At 40.6% G+C, this 13,976-nt stretch overlaps 1 protein-coding gene across 3 annotated transcripts; it reads right to left on the bottom strand.

Annotated features, from left to right (window-relative positions):
- Positions 1-2,071: 2,071 nt before the first annotated feature.
- Positions 2,072-12,195, bottom strand: eomesb (eomesodermin homolog b). Of its 3 annotated transcripts, XR_010977732.1 has the most exons (7): positions 11,263-12,195; positions 7,660-7,814; positions 5,363-5,484; positions 5,103-5,261; positions 4,959-5,020; positions 2,717-4,848; positions 2,072-2,567 (listed from the first exon to the last, which is right to left on the bottom strand). XR_010977732.1 is itself a non-coding variant. In XM_068059831.1 (6 exons), exons 1-6 carry the CDS (start codon positions 12,003-12,005, stop codon positions 4,119-4,121), a joined length of 1,971 nt encoding a protein of 656 aa, XP_067915932.1. In that variant the 5' UTR covers positions 12,006-12,195; the 3' UTR covers positions 2,072-4,118. The 3 variants fall into 3 exon arrangements, 2 of the variants coding, with proteins under 2 accessions (XP_067915932.1, XP_067915946.1); XM_068059831.1 differs by having other exon boundaries at positions 2,072-4,848; XM_068059845.1 differs by lacking the exon at positions 11,263-12,195 and adding an exon at positions 9,203-9,399 and having other exon boundaries at positions 2,072-4,848.
- Between the last annotated feature and the right edge of the window lie 1,781 nt (positions 12,196-13,976).

Below are 13,976 nucleotides of genomic sequence, written 5' to 3'. Positions count from 1 at the left end.
AGATGCTGCCAGGTCTGCTGAGTATTTCCAGTACTTTCTGTTTTTATTTCGGATTTCCAGCATCTGCAGTATTTTGTTTTTACCTACCCTAAACGTATTCGCTGGTTTCTTTGCCAACATGTACACCTAGCAAGGCAAAATCGTTGTATAACATACAATTGGAAATTCGTTAAAGTGCACAAAAATTGTGTACCTTTTTAGAGGGAATAGTGTCCGACTGGTTGTTGCTGGATTCCATTTACCGCATATTAAATAACCTCGTTTGTTAGCTAATAAAACATTTATGCTTTCTTTCTGACCAGGTTGTAAGGCGGTCATATTGCTAGTCCCGATGACATGGACTAGGTAGATCATGGGCAGCCAGATATTTAATATTCAGAACGGGTTATTAAAATTCTTGTTTTTGACTCAATTAGATGGGCCCGCTTACAATGAGGAGTCTGACACCCACATTTTAGAATCTTTTTCTAATTCTTGGGTGTTAATTGAAATTAATTAAAAAGGAACTCGGTGTTAAATGCAACAACTTTCTAGCACAGTAAGTGGGAACACCTACAACTGGAAGCCGAATCTCCGTCTGTAAAGCGAAAATATTTGATGGTTTTCAAGTGAACAGATGAAAATAGTTTCCAGTGTATATATAATTGTTTTCTACTACCTCTTAAAATGTACGAGGTAGAGGGCGAATCGATGTTCCGATTTTTATACTATTTCCCATGCCTTAAGTCTAAGAAACCAGCAAACATGGCTTATTAAATTAAATATAATTTCTAACATTGATGTCAATACATGAATAACTGACTTGGTTATTGCAGATAATACGGAAATGTATAGTTTGAGGTAAGAGCATCGGGGTAAATCTGGGAGTAAATTATTCATGAAAAGTGTAAATACCTACACATCGGTCGAATATTAAAGGTTTATCTTATAAAAGATATAACTTTCATTTTCTTTTCCTTTCTTCAAAAGTCGTCTGATTTCTCAGAATTGAATGATTCAGCGATACTGAGGTGTTTTACCAATTTGTAGATGTTGCATTTCAGAATCACTGGTCTCCGTCGCGATTAAACCAGGTACATGCAACACCTTGTAAATTCACCAGTTTCAGCACCGGAGATTAACTGAAAGAGTTCTCGGAATTGTCATTTCATTTTATGTAACACAAAAAAAAAAGCCGCTGACATACTTCAGAAATAGAGTAGAGACGCATTCCTTTATTTATTTTCTTTTGAAGTTTCGCAGTCACATCTCTGTGAACGCATCGCCGTTTGATTTTCCTACTGTGGGTGTAGTTTCCATGACACGTACAGCCGATGCCCGTGCAACATTTCGGCAGAAAAACAAAACCCTAAAACGCATTAAGAAACTGTGTATGTTAGAATCAAAACAAAAAAAAAGAACTATTGTTAACTCCCGCAATTTTTGTTGTTGTTGTGCTAACAGAAGAATTGAACTCGTGGTCACAGGTTAACTTTGATTGGCAATTCAACGATAGAAATAAATCACGATTTTTGGTGTGATCTTTCATCGCTGTCCTAAAATCTCCAATAAAAAGTTCTCATGTTCGAAAGCAAAAAGCTACGGTGATAAAATAGGGCCTGTCTGCTTCTGATGGGCCAGAAACATGAGTGTCTTTTATTTTGAAGGCTGGTCAGTCGGCTGCACCTTTCTAGCATTTGAAACATTAGGATTAGGATGCTGGAAATCTGAAATCAAAACATAAACGCTGGAAATACTCAGCAGGTCAGGTAGCATCTGTGGAGAAGCAGAACAGTGATGAAAGGTCACCTACCTGAAACATTAACTCTGTTTCTCTCTCCACAGATGCTGCCAGCCCTGTTGAATATTTCCAGCATTGATCTGTAGTTGAGATCGAGTGTCACAGAGCCCAAGGATCAGATACCAGGACCCAGCCATCTCCAACTCAGATACCCGACAGACATAGGCCGATCCCAACACACAGCGGCAAATCGGAATGGTTTGTCGACAGGATCCCGCACATGCACTTACATTCAGTTAAGCTAAAGCATTTCTTGTCCTCTAATTATTTATTAAATATTATAAAAATAGATGTCGTTTGGACCCTGGTAATTAGAGTCGGTTTATTGCAGGTGATGTATTACATTGGACAAAAAAAATCTAAAATTGTATTTATTTTATGGTTCAAGATTGATAAATGAACATCCACCACTTTATCCGGTAATACTATACCAGTAAGGCTTAAAATCTGATGTAGACGTGTAAAAGTCCATTTCATGTAAATATCTAAATGTGGCGTTGTTTCCAGAATGCTTAAGAACTCCAAGAACCTTAGAGTCCGATATTGTATCTTTTGACTATTTTCATTTTATCTCAATACACGAATAATGATTAGCTTGTACGCACAAGCGTCTAAACTGTGAAAATGTACGAGCTGATATTTTTAAAGTATTGCATAACACTGTCTTTTTTACTTGATTTCTAGTCTGATTTGCCTGCTAACATTCCACTCACTTGGTATTACTTCTTCCTTCAGTCTTATGTTTCTTTCCGATCCTCCACAAGGCGGCGCTTGGAGACAACAACACCTGCATTCATATAGTGCCTTTATCAAGCGTGATCAAACAAAACTTTCAACAAAAAAAAACGAAGTTGATGGGCGCGGACGGAACTCACAATGAACTAACTAACATTTTGATATTGCAAAAGCTGCACACAGGAATAAGGCAAAACCTACCTTCCCACTGACATTCTTGCTGTAAGTCTCCTTACACTATTCGTGTGGTTTTACACTATTGCAAATCTGACCTTCAATGCGGTTCAAAAACATTTGATTTAAATATAAATGTTTTGGGAGAGCGTAAGCCAAAAAAAAATGCAAAGAATACGATACTGGTATATTTAAGGACCAAAATAAACCCGGAAGTTTGGCCTCAAGTTCACAACTGCGAGTTTGTTGGTTGAAAGCATGACAATGAAGTTGATATTGCAAAGCGGCAGAGATTTCGTGCTGGTCAAACCGGATGGAAAAAAAACGTACATCGAGTTTCCTTTTCATTGCACAAAAAAGTCAGTGATGGGATTTCATTACACTGCGTTTTAACCAATTCTTCAGGATCTGGTACTTTATTTTGTAAAGAGACCACATATGGACACCATCTTTTAATGAAGCCCTGATTTGTTTTCTTAAAACACGTAACAAAGAACATTTCAAAACTCCTTTAGACTGTTGGTGTGATAAGGTTACTTATAGGATGTTTAAAATTATCTGAATTCAGCACACATACAGAGTATCATTGCATGTATTAAAAATGTTTGTTAATGGCAAAAATGTTTCATTTAACTGATGGAGTATATATCCTAACACTCTAAATAATGCCATTACGTTGTGAAGAATTTCATTTATAGGTGAGATTTTAATTTCCAAAATTACAATCAAATGACCACTTAAAGCCTGATAAACACATAACTAATTTGCCAACAAGTTTTTCACTATTCTATTCCTGGTATGTGACTGACAGATGGGAAATGGTCAGAATTATAATTGCATTAGTTATGCATTTATCAAGACTCTAGAAGTACATTAGTTCCTTCCTCACAGCATCCCTTGGAAAGTTGAAATTTGCCGTCTGATCCAAACCTTATTTTATTGCTTTTGAAAAATTTAATGCTTGAAAATGTTGTTTTTGCTTAATCTGTACATATTGATGGAATTGAAAAAGACTGGGTTTTATTCATCGAACTAACATTGTCATTTTCTTTTACACCATACTGCACCTATTCTACAGTAGACTATACAGAACAGGACTGTACATCATTGTATTGTCAAATAAATAAAACCGCATACGGCAAAAGTCAATCTGGTATTTAAGCCCCTCCCCCCAAGAGATTCCTTCTAAAATTAATACTATATATTATGGGACGTCACATTGAGGACAGGCTTAGCTAGAATATTTCCATCTTGTTGCTTACAGCATCAGAAAGCTTTGGCACCTTCTTAAAAATTTGATTGCACTAATAGACTGTACACGATCACTTCTTAAGGTGGAAATAAAATTCAGTCTTTTTGGCACTCATAAGACCATCTCGACATTTGGCGAATGGATTGGATATATACAGGCAAACTTCACAGGAATACTTTAAGGGCTGGTGTAGAAAGTATAATAGCCCATCGCCTTTGCACCATCCTTGCTATACTCTTTAGAAGCAATTGTCTCACATTTGATTGTTGGGGAACTTTCAGTGCTAGAGTTGCCAGCTGAGACCCTTCTTCTCTTGCAGGCATTTTCATAGAGTCCAGAGTCTGAGTCCATGGATTTGATGGATGGAGGGGTTTCAATCCAGGGTGAGTTGGCTTCTTCTCTTGACTTTTCCTCAGTGGACAACACTTGATCTTCTGGGAAAGTTGCTGGGCTTGTTCTGGAGGACCATGTTAACCCAGCGGCTATTTTTCTCTGGTACTGGGAACTCCTGGAGCCCCAGCCAAATGTTGGGTCAGGATAGTAGCTCAGAGAATGAGCAGATTGGATGGGTAGAGGTTTGAGACCGTAGGGCAGCAAGGCATTGGTAGCATAATCTGCATCATAAGAGGTGAAGTCCAACCTGTTGGTGCCAGGCTGTTGTACAGAGGTGACAAACCACCTCTGGGGAGGGTTGCTGGACTCCTCGGTCTGTTGGGGAGACAAGATGCCACTTGTTTGGGGCACTGCTCGTTCACCATTGTAGAACCGGGCTGATGGTATGCTGCTGGCAAACTGATCCTGGAAGAAAGGCTGAACGGTGTAACGGGCCCCAGGCACTATCTGATGGGATCGGGGTGAGTCCGTGGGAGAAGGGGTCAATCGGTCATTCTCTGGAGTGGTGAACATACTGAGGAGTTAAAAAGGGAATAGAATGTTGATCAACTGACCATGAAATAGTGAGATTTAAAAGGGAAAATTACCTTAATTCAAAATATCATACTAAAAGCATATACTTACGAATCATAATTGTCTCTGAAACCTTTGGCAAATGGATTGTGATCAATCTTGAGCTGTGTAATCTAATAAAAGTAAGAAACAATTAGAAAATGCCAACAGCTGTATTTATTTTAACAATTCAAATCGGCAATAAACTACACTTACATCAGTGTTCTGGTAGGCAGTCACAGCAATGAACTGCGATTCTGGGAAAGTATAAGTTTGTGTTTTTGTAGAATCATTTATATCTTCCACTCCATCTTCATTCACCTCTACTATATGAAGTCGTGGTTGGTATTTGTGCAAGGATTGCAACACCACCATCTGTAACAATGAAAAAACACACAACTGTTACTCATTCTCACACAGGGTTAGTGTCAGTCTAACACATCAGAGATAGGTGTATCCTGCCTTTACTGCCTCACCTGCGTGTTGTTGTTAGTTGCACCCTTGTTGTTAGTCAGTTTGAGTTTCCCAAAGGAAATTTCTTGTCTCATCCAGTGAGCCCCAGTGTTTGGAGACTCAGGGTGGACATAGGATCTGTTACCTGGAAGAAATAAAGTGAAAGACAATGTAGTGAGAAACGAGTTAGTGACAATGGGATACTTAATTGTCTTTCTGATTTGTGTTTTTGTTAATTTCAGTTAGAAAATCGAGTGTCTATGCTACTTTTTGAGTAACCAATACTAGTGAAATTAACAAGGAGGATCTTTTAAATACTCCTCATCTGTACAGTTTTGACAAGCCAGCTTATGATATGTGTAATAAGACTAGCTCACGTTATTCAGAAAAAAACGTTCACGAGAAGACATGCCTTTGCCCCATTCTAACTCTACAGACTTCTTCAGCCCCGCATCCCAAATTAATCCGTTCACATTCAACCCGACACAAGTTCACGGAACCAATTTTCACCGATCTGCACTTTAACACCTTGGTTCAGATGAGGAGCTATGGACCTAATCAGGAGTGACAGCATGTTTTGTTCAGGTGTGCTGACATGAAAGAAAGCAGCCGAGAAACCCGTTACCGACCACTCAGCGAAAACAAACACCGATTGCACGCCTGGCTGCAGTGACTCTTGTTCATTCACAATCCCATTATATTTCTATAGGAAGTGTGAAATTGTACTGTTTACTTATTCCACAAAAAGAAAAAAAATCGAATTTTAAAGTACAGCAGGGCACGGAAATCGATGTTTGCTTTGGACACCAGCTCAGCATTCATTTGTGCAGATTTTCACATTTTAAGTAGTGCAACTATCATTTGAGTTATGACATGCCGGTTGTACAGCGGGGTATTGCACAATGATTTGACTTTACATTAGAAAGTCGCACTGTTTGGACTTTTAAAATAATTGAATGTTATGGAATATACTTTTTCGGAAGTACGGATCTGTGCACTCAATGCTCAACACATTTAAAAGCTGCATAGGTCCAACGTGCACGAGTAAAGATAAGGAACTAGATACCCTGTGCAGATTAAACATTTTTGAAACTGTGTTGGCAAAATAAGACCCAGAAGAATGGATGCAGGGGTGATTCTGGAAGGAGATACGGCGGTGTGGCATAGTGAGTTTGAAGCCTTTCGCTACCGGCAGATACCTGGATCACAGATGAAGGAAACCAGATCATGATTTAACTGCAATTTTTTTTTAGTTTGATTGGACCATTCGTATTATTGGCGCCCTACTCCTGAGTGTCAGTCTACCGGTCCAACTCCAATAGTCCGATATGATGAAAGGCAGCGTTCCCCTTTCAGTTACCCAGATGTCAATGTCATGTTTTCATACAGACGGAAATAAACCTTTTGTGTACTTAAATACACCGCTAAAAACACAAAATTTAGAACCTTAACCAATAGGGAACTCTAAATAAAGACAGAAAGTCAGAGGCGATTTCCAGATGAGAAGGCTGACTCTCTGATAAAAGCAAGCCTTTCTTTGACCCCATAAAGCCAGCATTGTCAAAAGGCACTTCTCCGTGTAAATCAAAATCAAATTTTGTTTGTAATAGCCTCTGTGAAGGGTTCTGGGACATTTTACTCCGATAAAGGCGCTATATAAATACAAGTTGTTGTAATAGACGAGAAATGGGCAAGGGGTAATTTCAGTTGAAGAGCTAGGAGCGGCATAGGCGCCATGGGGCAAATGGCATCATTCTGTGTTGGAAAAGAGCCCCGCTGACCAGCACAGGATTATCCAGTTATATGCAATCGGTTAGGAAAAATAAGATTTTTAAAAATCTTGCCTGTTCAAAACATATTGACAATTCAAGTATGAAAGATCAATAACCTGAAATGTTGACTCTGTTTCTCTCTTCAAAAATGCTCAGTGATTCCAGCATTTTCTGTTCTTATTTAAAGTACATGCTTGGTAGGGGGACTATGCTAATTTCTTGCAGGTATTAATACCTTCAAGATATAACTGGCTATACCAAGACCTACAAGGAGAAATTGAGGCTTATCAAACAAAGGGTGACTTACATCAACACTTTTCTTTAGCAATTTATTATCAGGAATTACTCACAATTAACAAATTCCGGAACAAACTGAAATTTGGGGGAAAAGTGTGTCAAAACTGACGGGAATGCAACTTTATGCGGCTTTGACTGGGGCCATGCCTTGTCACTAAACAGAGGAACCGTGACACAATTACACATACAGGACTGCAATTTACACCATCCGTGAAAACTAACTGCTACACATTCTGAGCGGCCATACGCACCTTGAATGTTGTTGTCAGCTTTCCCGCAAGTTACCCATTTTCCACCTTGAAATCGCCAGTGATTGGGATCGGATAGCACGACCTCCACAAACACATTGTAATGAGAGGTCGGGTTTAGAGCAGAAATATTGAAACTCAGGAAGGGGAACATGCGCCTGGAAGTAAAAATAAACAACACAACTATACAATATTCTAAGAACAATGCACATCAAACAACAGAAACCCGATAACTGAATCGGCAAGAAATATTCTTGGCGAAACACCTCAGATTGAAGGCGAAATGAGAAACGTGACCTTCACCAGTGAGCACAACCTGCAAAGAGCCAGATCAGATCGGTAAATCCCCCAACTTTGGAGAAGACAAACTCAGTAATAGACTTTTTCAATAGTTCAGCTTTAATAACTTATACCATATCATTTCTGATCATATAAAGCCGAGTAACTGTGACTTTGAACTTTCAACATTCACAGAGCATCAAACGTCTTCTGAAGCGCAAGTTATTTTGAAATGAAACTGTGAAATACGTGGGGAGGAGGCATAATGACAAAACAAAGCCTGGCTGGCAAGTTTTGCACTTTATTTTCAAGAGTAGAAAAATGATTTCCGAGCAAGGCAGCATTTTAAAAATGTTCGCGATGGTGGCGAGATCCGGCCTCGGGCTTCGAAAGCGATCGGCTCCGACAGCCTGAGCTCCATGAAGATTTCAGGTCTGTCACCATTCGTGCACCTGGAGTTGATCAAGCCTCTCTCAGTTTCAATGATTTCGGGAAATCTTTCTACTAACGGGATGGGTAAATAAGGCAACACAAAGACTTCAAACGAAACTCCAATATAAACGGAAAATGTGCAACGCTAAATAAATGCCTTTTGAGTTTCAAAACTGAAATGTTATCATTCTAGTCAGTATATTTTGCAAATTGCATATTTGTTGCGTCGAGTTTATATCCCACCCACTGACATCTTAACATCTAATTATTTTCTGGGGGCAAACCGAATTGCTATTGGAAATAGGAAATTTGAAACTAGATTAGGTGGATTATTTTTACATAGATTAACGCACAATTTATGGTCGAAATACACACTGACAACTAGCACTATTATTATTTACATTTCACAAAAAGGCTTTACTGAATGTGTATTTATCCGGACAGATGACTTTCATAAAGCATTAATGAATGTAAAGCAACATCACTGAACCTGAATAAATAAATCAAACGTATCGACTAATCCAAAACACAGTCAGTCAATAGTGATATCAATTATGCTACGATAAAAAGCGACAATCGGGATAGATCGATTATTGTTTGTGTCGCGTCAGTTTGATACAGGAGCGACAGCAGGATATCGGCCTGAATTTATATTGTATTATATAATAATATTTAAAATGAACCTCCCTTCCAGCAGAAAACCAGAATCCCTTTAGTGGTCTCGCCAAGATGGATGGAGAGCTAATCACGAGGAAAGCGATGGAATTTCTTGATTTGGAATTGGGTGTTTGAAAGATGACCATTAAAAGAGTGGGTTTGACCAAACTGCACTTACTTTATAAAATGTTCTGAACCACATTCCCAGAAACAGGCCGTGACAGTAAGTTCAGGTCAGTTCATAATTAACAATTGATCAAATACGAACGGAGAGTGATCGGTTAAAATGAATCCTTTACGGGGGACAGGTAAAGTATAGCATTTCAGAGAACTGTTCACATAACAGCGACCAGAGGATATAGTTATCAGTGTAATGCGTCGTCACCAAGAAAATAATGACACGATCAAAGGTGATATCATTTTCTTCCCTACACGAACGAAACCAAAACTGGATCCAGACTTTTAAATGTGTAAAAGAGAGAGAGAGAGAAAAAGATACAATTACAAGCTTGTTTCCGGGAGAACCAGTAAAGGTGTGATCTTCGAAGTTACAATTTCTCACCAATAATGTGGTGGATGAAACTGTACAGGCACTTAGAAAGGAAGAGAATTGCACGGATATTCCATGGATGAGAGCGACCTCTTTGAGGTTGTCCCTCAACTAGCACAGGCAATGTTCTGATGACAGGTCATCGACCTGAAACGTTAACTCTGTTTCTCTCTCCACAGATGCTGCCAGACCTGCTGAGTATTTCCAGCATTTAATGTTTTTATTTCAGATTTCCAGCATCCGCAGTATTTTGCTTTTGAATTTATGGATGCCATTCTGTTTCAAGGTTGCAAATCCGGTAAAACAGATTCTGTGAATCTGATCGAAAATTAATCTAATGATCTTATGGAAAATAATTTGAGCTGGACAACGTGAATAATTTTGCATTCACACCTAATCTGTGAGTTGCTCGGAATATCAATGATGGGCGAAAAGAGATAGTGAGATAAACATTAGCTTCGTCCTTAAAACCCAAACCTCATTTTTATGGCCTCAATATACCGTTACAGATTACACTTTACACCCAGCCTTACCGATAGCCACAACACTGGAATTTAGATTTTATAAAATCGTCAATACAGGAAGTTCAAAATATGCAACTGAATTTGGGATTATTACTGCTACAAAACTAGTTAATTCAGTGTCAGAGAATGACTCCAATATCTCTTCCCAGTTCAGAATTCATCTGGCCCTACAGATAGAAAGAAGGGGCGGATCGCTGTCTCAACGCCTTTATAAATAAGGGTTTAGCCAATGGATTTATTCACCACATCAGTCCAGATTCAGATCGGGAACCTTGTTTGGCGCCAGTCCCCAGGTTCTGAGATTCCGCAGTCTTTTATGCCTTACACCTTCCTTAATGATAGTTAATGTATGGAATATGTCTGCCATCCCTCTACTGTTTAGGGTCTGACACATATCTGTTGTGTTTTGAAATAACTCGGGGTACCATTAAAAACAAGACTACACATCCAGAAAGACCAAACACTGTTGGGGCTTAGGGATCATCACCAATCGAATCTGCACATTTACAGTCGTTCGACGCTGTCTGTATTCACGAACATTCAGAATGGCATAGATCCGTCTCACATGACATTTGGAAACTTAGCCTTGCCCAAATTATTCTCCAATGTTTCATTTTAGGTGAAGACGCAGAAGTTGTAGCGCTGATTAGTAGCAAACCTGGAGGACACACGCCCTGGACTTCTCCTCAGGTGTATAGGTCAGCACAGTTAATATTATTACATATCAACGCTAAGGTTCTGGCATTCGGCAGTCTCATGTCTTCAAACACACGATTGGAACTCAAATTAAATCTAAACGTTCCACCTTCCTTAATTATATTTGATATAGGGAACATCCCGACACTATCAAGAGCCTGACACATATCTCCCGTGCTTTGAAACAACTTGTAGCACAATCGTGAAACACAACTTAAAATAAGCCAGAAAATCAGGAGCACGTGAGAAAAGGAGTCCGAGAAAACAGCCCAACATGGAACTTTCTTTAACAAATATATTAGGTACATTTCAGAGATCTGGGGAAATTTAGAATTATTAACTTGTAAGATTAAAACTTCAGAATACACGAGGTAAAAGAGTCCTTTTATCCAGCGGCCATCATTTGGCAAAGTCAGCACCAGTGCAATTGTTGATCGTTATTTAATAAAAATAAGAATCGAGTCTTACCTGCCCTGTTTGGTGATTATCATCTCGGTCTGGTGCCGGTGAAATTTGAGCCAAAGCGCCCGATTGCAGAGGTAGACCTGTGCCCGGGTCGGGTGTGGGATAGTCGGCTGGTACTGTGGGTAGAGCGGTCCGCCCTGGTAACCGTGCCCATACTGAGAGCGCCCTGATCCGGGGTAAGTTGGGTAAGCCGAAGGGGGTAAAGCTTGGGCTCCAGCCGGAGTTAAGATGGGGTTGTAAGCGCCGTTGCTCAGCACGGAATGAGGACTCAGGTATCTGCTAGCACCGTTCACGGGGAAAGCTGAGGGGTGCTGAGCCGGGTAGGGCAGGAGGGCGCCTGCATTGCCCCCGACTTGCTGCTGGGACTGCGGCTGGTGGTGGCTGGGGCTCAGGTTCTGCGGGGCTACGGGCGACAGGAAATATCTCTCAGCTCCCAGACTGTCCAAACTGTAGCGAACTTCTGCCAAGTCCTCGTCCGCCGCCGGGGAGCTTTTCCCCCGATCGACCGCCGCCGCCGCCCCTTTGGAAGTGGAGAAATTGTGGCTTTCGGTCTCGGTCAGCATGCTGGAGCCGCTGAACTTCTTCTGGATGTCACCGTTCTCCGGGATCGGGTCGCTTCGCTCGGTGTCCGGGAAGTCGAGGTGTGAGGACGCCGGGCTCTGGCTCTCGGGAGAGGAGGACAAGCTGTAGAAAGTCTTCGGCAGGCTTGTGCTGGAAGGGAAGCATCGTTCAGCTAACTGCATCATGAGTCCAACCCCCTCGACTCAGCAACCCCCAGTTAGGAAAAAAAATGTCAAAGAGATAGATATCTCTGTAAAAAAAAATCAGAAACCACAAGCAAGCAGCCAGTCTTTATTGTATTGGAGTTGAATTCTTGCAGCTGCTTTGCCACCTCCCTTGGCCCACAGCGTGCTCTCAGCCTCCCTCTGTCCCCCTCCCCCCGCAGCCCCTCCTTCACATTGTCATCTGCAATCGCTTTTAAACTGCACCCACTGGGCGGGGCCACTACCTTGTGGCCACGCCCACCCCGGCTCTCCATTGGCCGAGAGACCTATGAGGCGTGGTCAAGAGTGGAGTCAGGACCCCCCCCAAACCCCCGCTCCTCCACTCTGATTCGTCCTAATGTTAATCAAATCAAACATGAGGAGGGAGGGATTTGTTAACATAAAAACAAACAGATCCCTTGCTCTCTCTCTCCATCCAAATGCAATGAGAAAGCGACCAGCTGGGCAACGGAAAAATAAAACCTTCACCTCCACCAATTCATTTACACCCAATCCCCGAATATTTAATGATCACAGGAAACGGAAGAGCTATAAAATCGACCTGAGAATTGAGCTCTTGCGTCTAGATCTGACACCGCGTATTTATCCAAAAGCAAAATGCTGCGGATGCTAGAAATTGGAAAAACGGAAAATGCTGGAAATATTCAGCAGGTCAGGCAGCATCTGTGCAGAGAGAAAGAGTTCACGTTTCAAGTCTGCATGTTTATACCCTTGCACAGATTACTGCATTAACAACTCGCCTCCTGAATTGCAAGTAATCGTGTTTTATAAACTCCAGTCTTTAGTGCAGTGCAAGTAATTCAGGCCATTTGACTGTGGAATCTTTCAAAGTCTATAACGACAGGGATATAATAATTACTTTACAGATTGCTTCAGTTCTGTTGTTGATCTGTTTCACATTCATACAGAAGATTAACTTGATCCATAACACGATGTTGTTTGTCGTTGTGGTTTATTTATATAAAGGTGCCAGACTTTATTTTTCACGTTGTATATTCAAGGCAGACAACTCCATCAGTCACTTTGCATATTGAATGTCACAAACGAGCAGACTTTTACCAAACAGAACGCACGTGTCTTACCAGCAATGGTCCCCTTTTCTCTTCAGCACTTCGGTATTAGCCTTAAAGCATTAAATGAGTCAGAACAGAGGCATTCCGGCTCACTGCACCCGAATTTTAATGCCCCCCCCCCCCCAACAAAGACAATTTTTTACCGTTAAGTCGATGGATTTTTCTTGTAAATCAGATGACAATTTGGTGTGATTTGTGGAGGATTTCATAGGCGTTTGGATTCATCAGTAACCCGAAACAATTGTGTCGGAAACTTCACACCTGCGGTTTTCCTCGTTCTCCTCAATGTTTCAACTAATAGTTTTATTTTTTGTTTGCAATCGATATGAGCTATCCCAGCCTCCCCTAAACATCAAGTTAGTGAATACTTAGTGGACAAAGTGGCATGTACATTTCATTGCATTTGATGGTAATTTTGTTTTCAGATCCAACGAAACTTTTCAAATTAAGGTCATTTCTTCACTGATATTTGTTTCTGAGTGATGAGTCCCGTAGGTGTCAAGAACTTTCTGCTGGATTACCTTTATTATTTTGCAAGAACAGATTACACTGTCCATATTAACCCTTTCTGTTGCCGAATTACTGCCCAATATGATTGCGACCACAGCTTTCGATTCAAACCCCTTTCTATCCCTTTACTGTTTTTAATCTGGCGCCGGCACTTAACAGATGGCGTTGGATTTTCTTCAGGAATAAATCTGGGTTTTGCAATTCAAGTGGTTTAGGATAGCATTTTTTTTACATTCATGTCTTGAAACGAGTAGAAATAAATATACAAGAATATCAACCAGAAGTTATTGGGCCGAATATATTTGATGCAATTGTCCCAGGGGGAAAAAACGTCTTATTCCCACCGGGT

This window comes from Heterodontus francisci, chromosome 2, assembly GCF_036365525.1.
Source record: "Heterodontus francisci isolate sHetFra1 chromosome 2, sHetFra1.hap1, whole genome shotgun sequence".
NCBI classification, from domain to species: domain Eukaryota; kingdom Metazoa; phylum Chordata; class Chondrichthyes; order Heterodontiformes; family Heterodontidae; genus Heterodontus; species Heterodontus francisci.
This window is presented reverse-complemented; position numbering and strand designations above follow the sequence as displayed.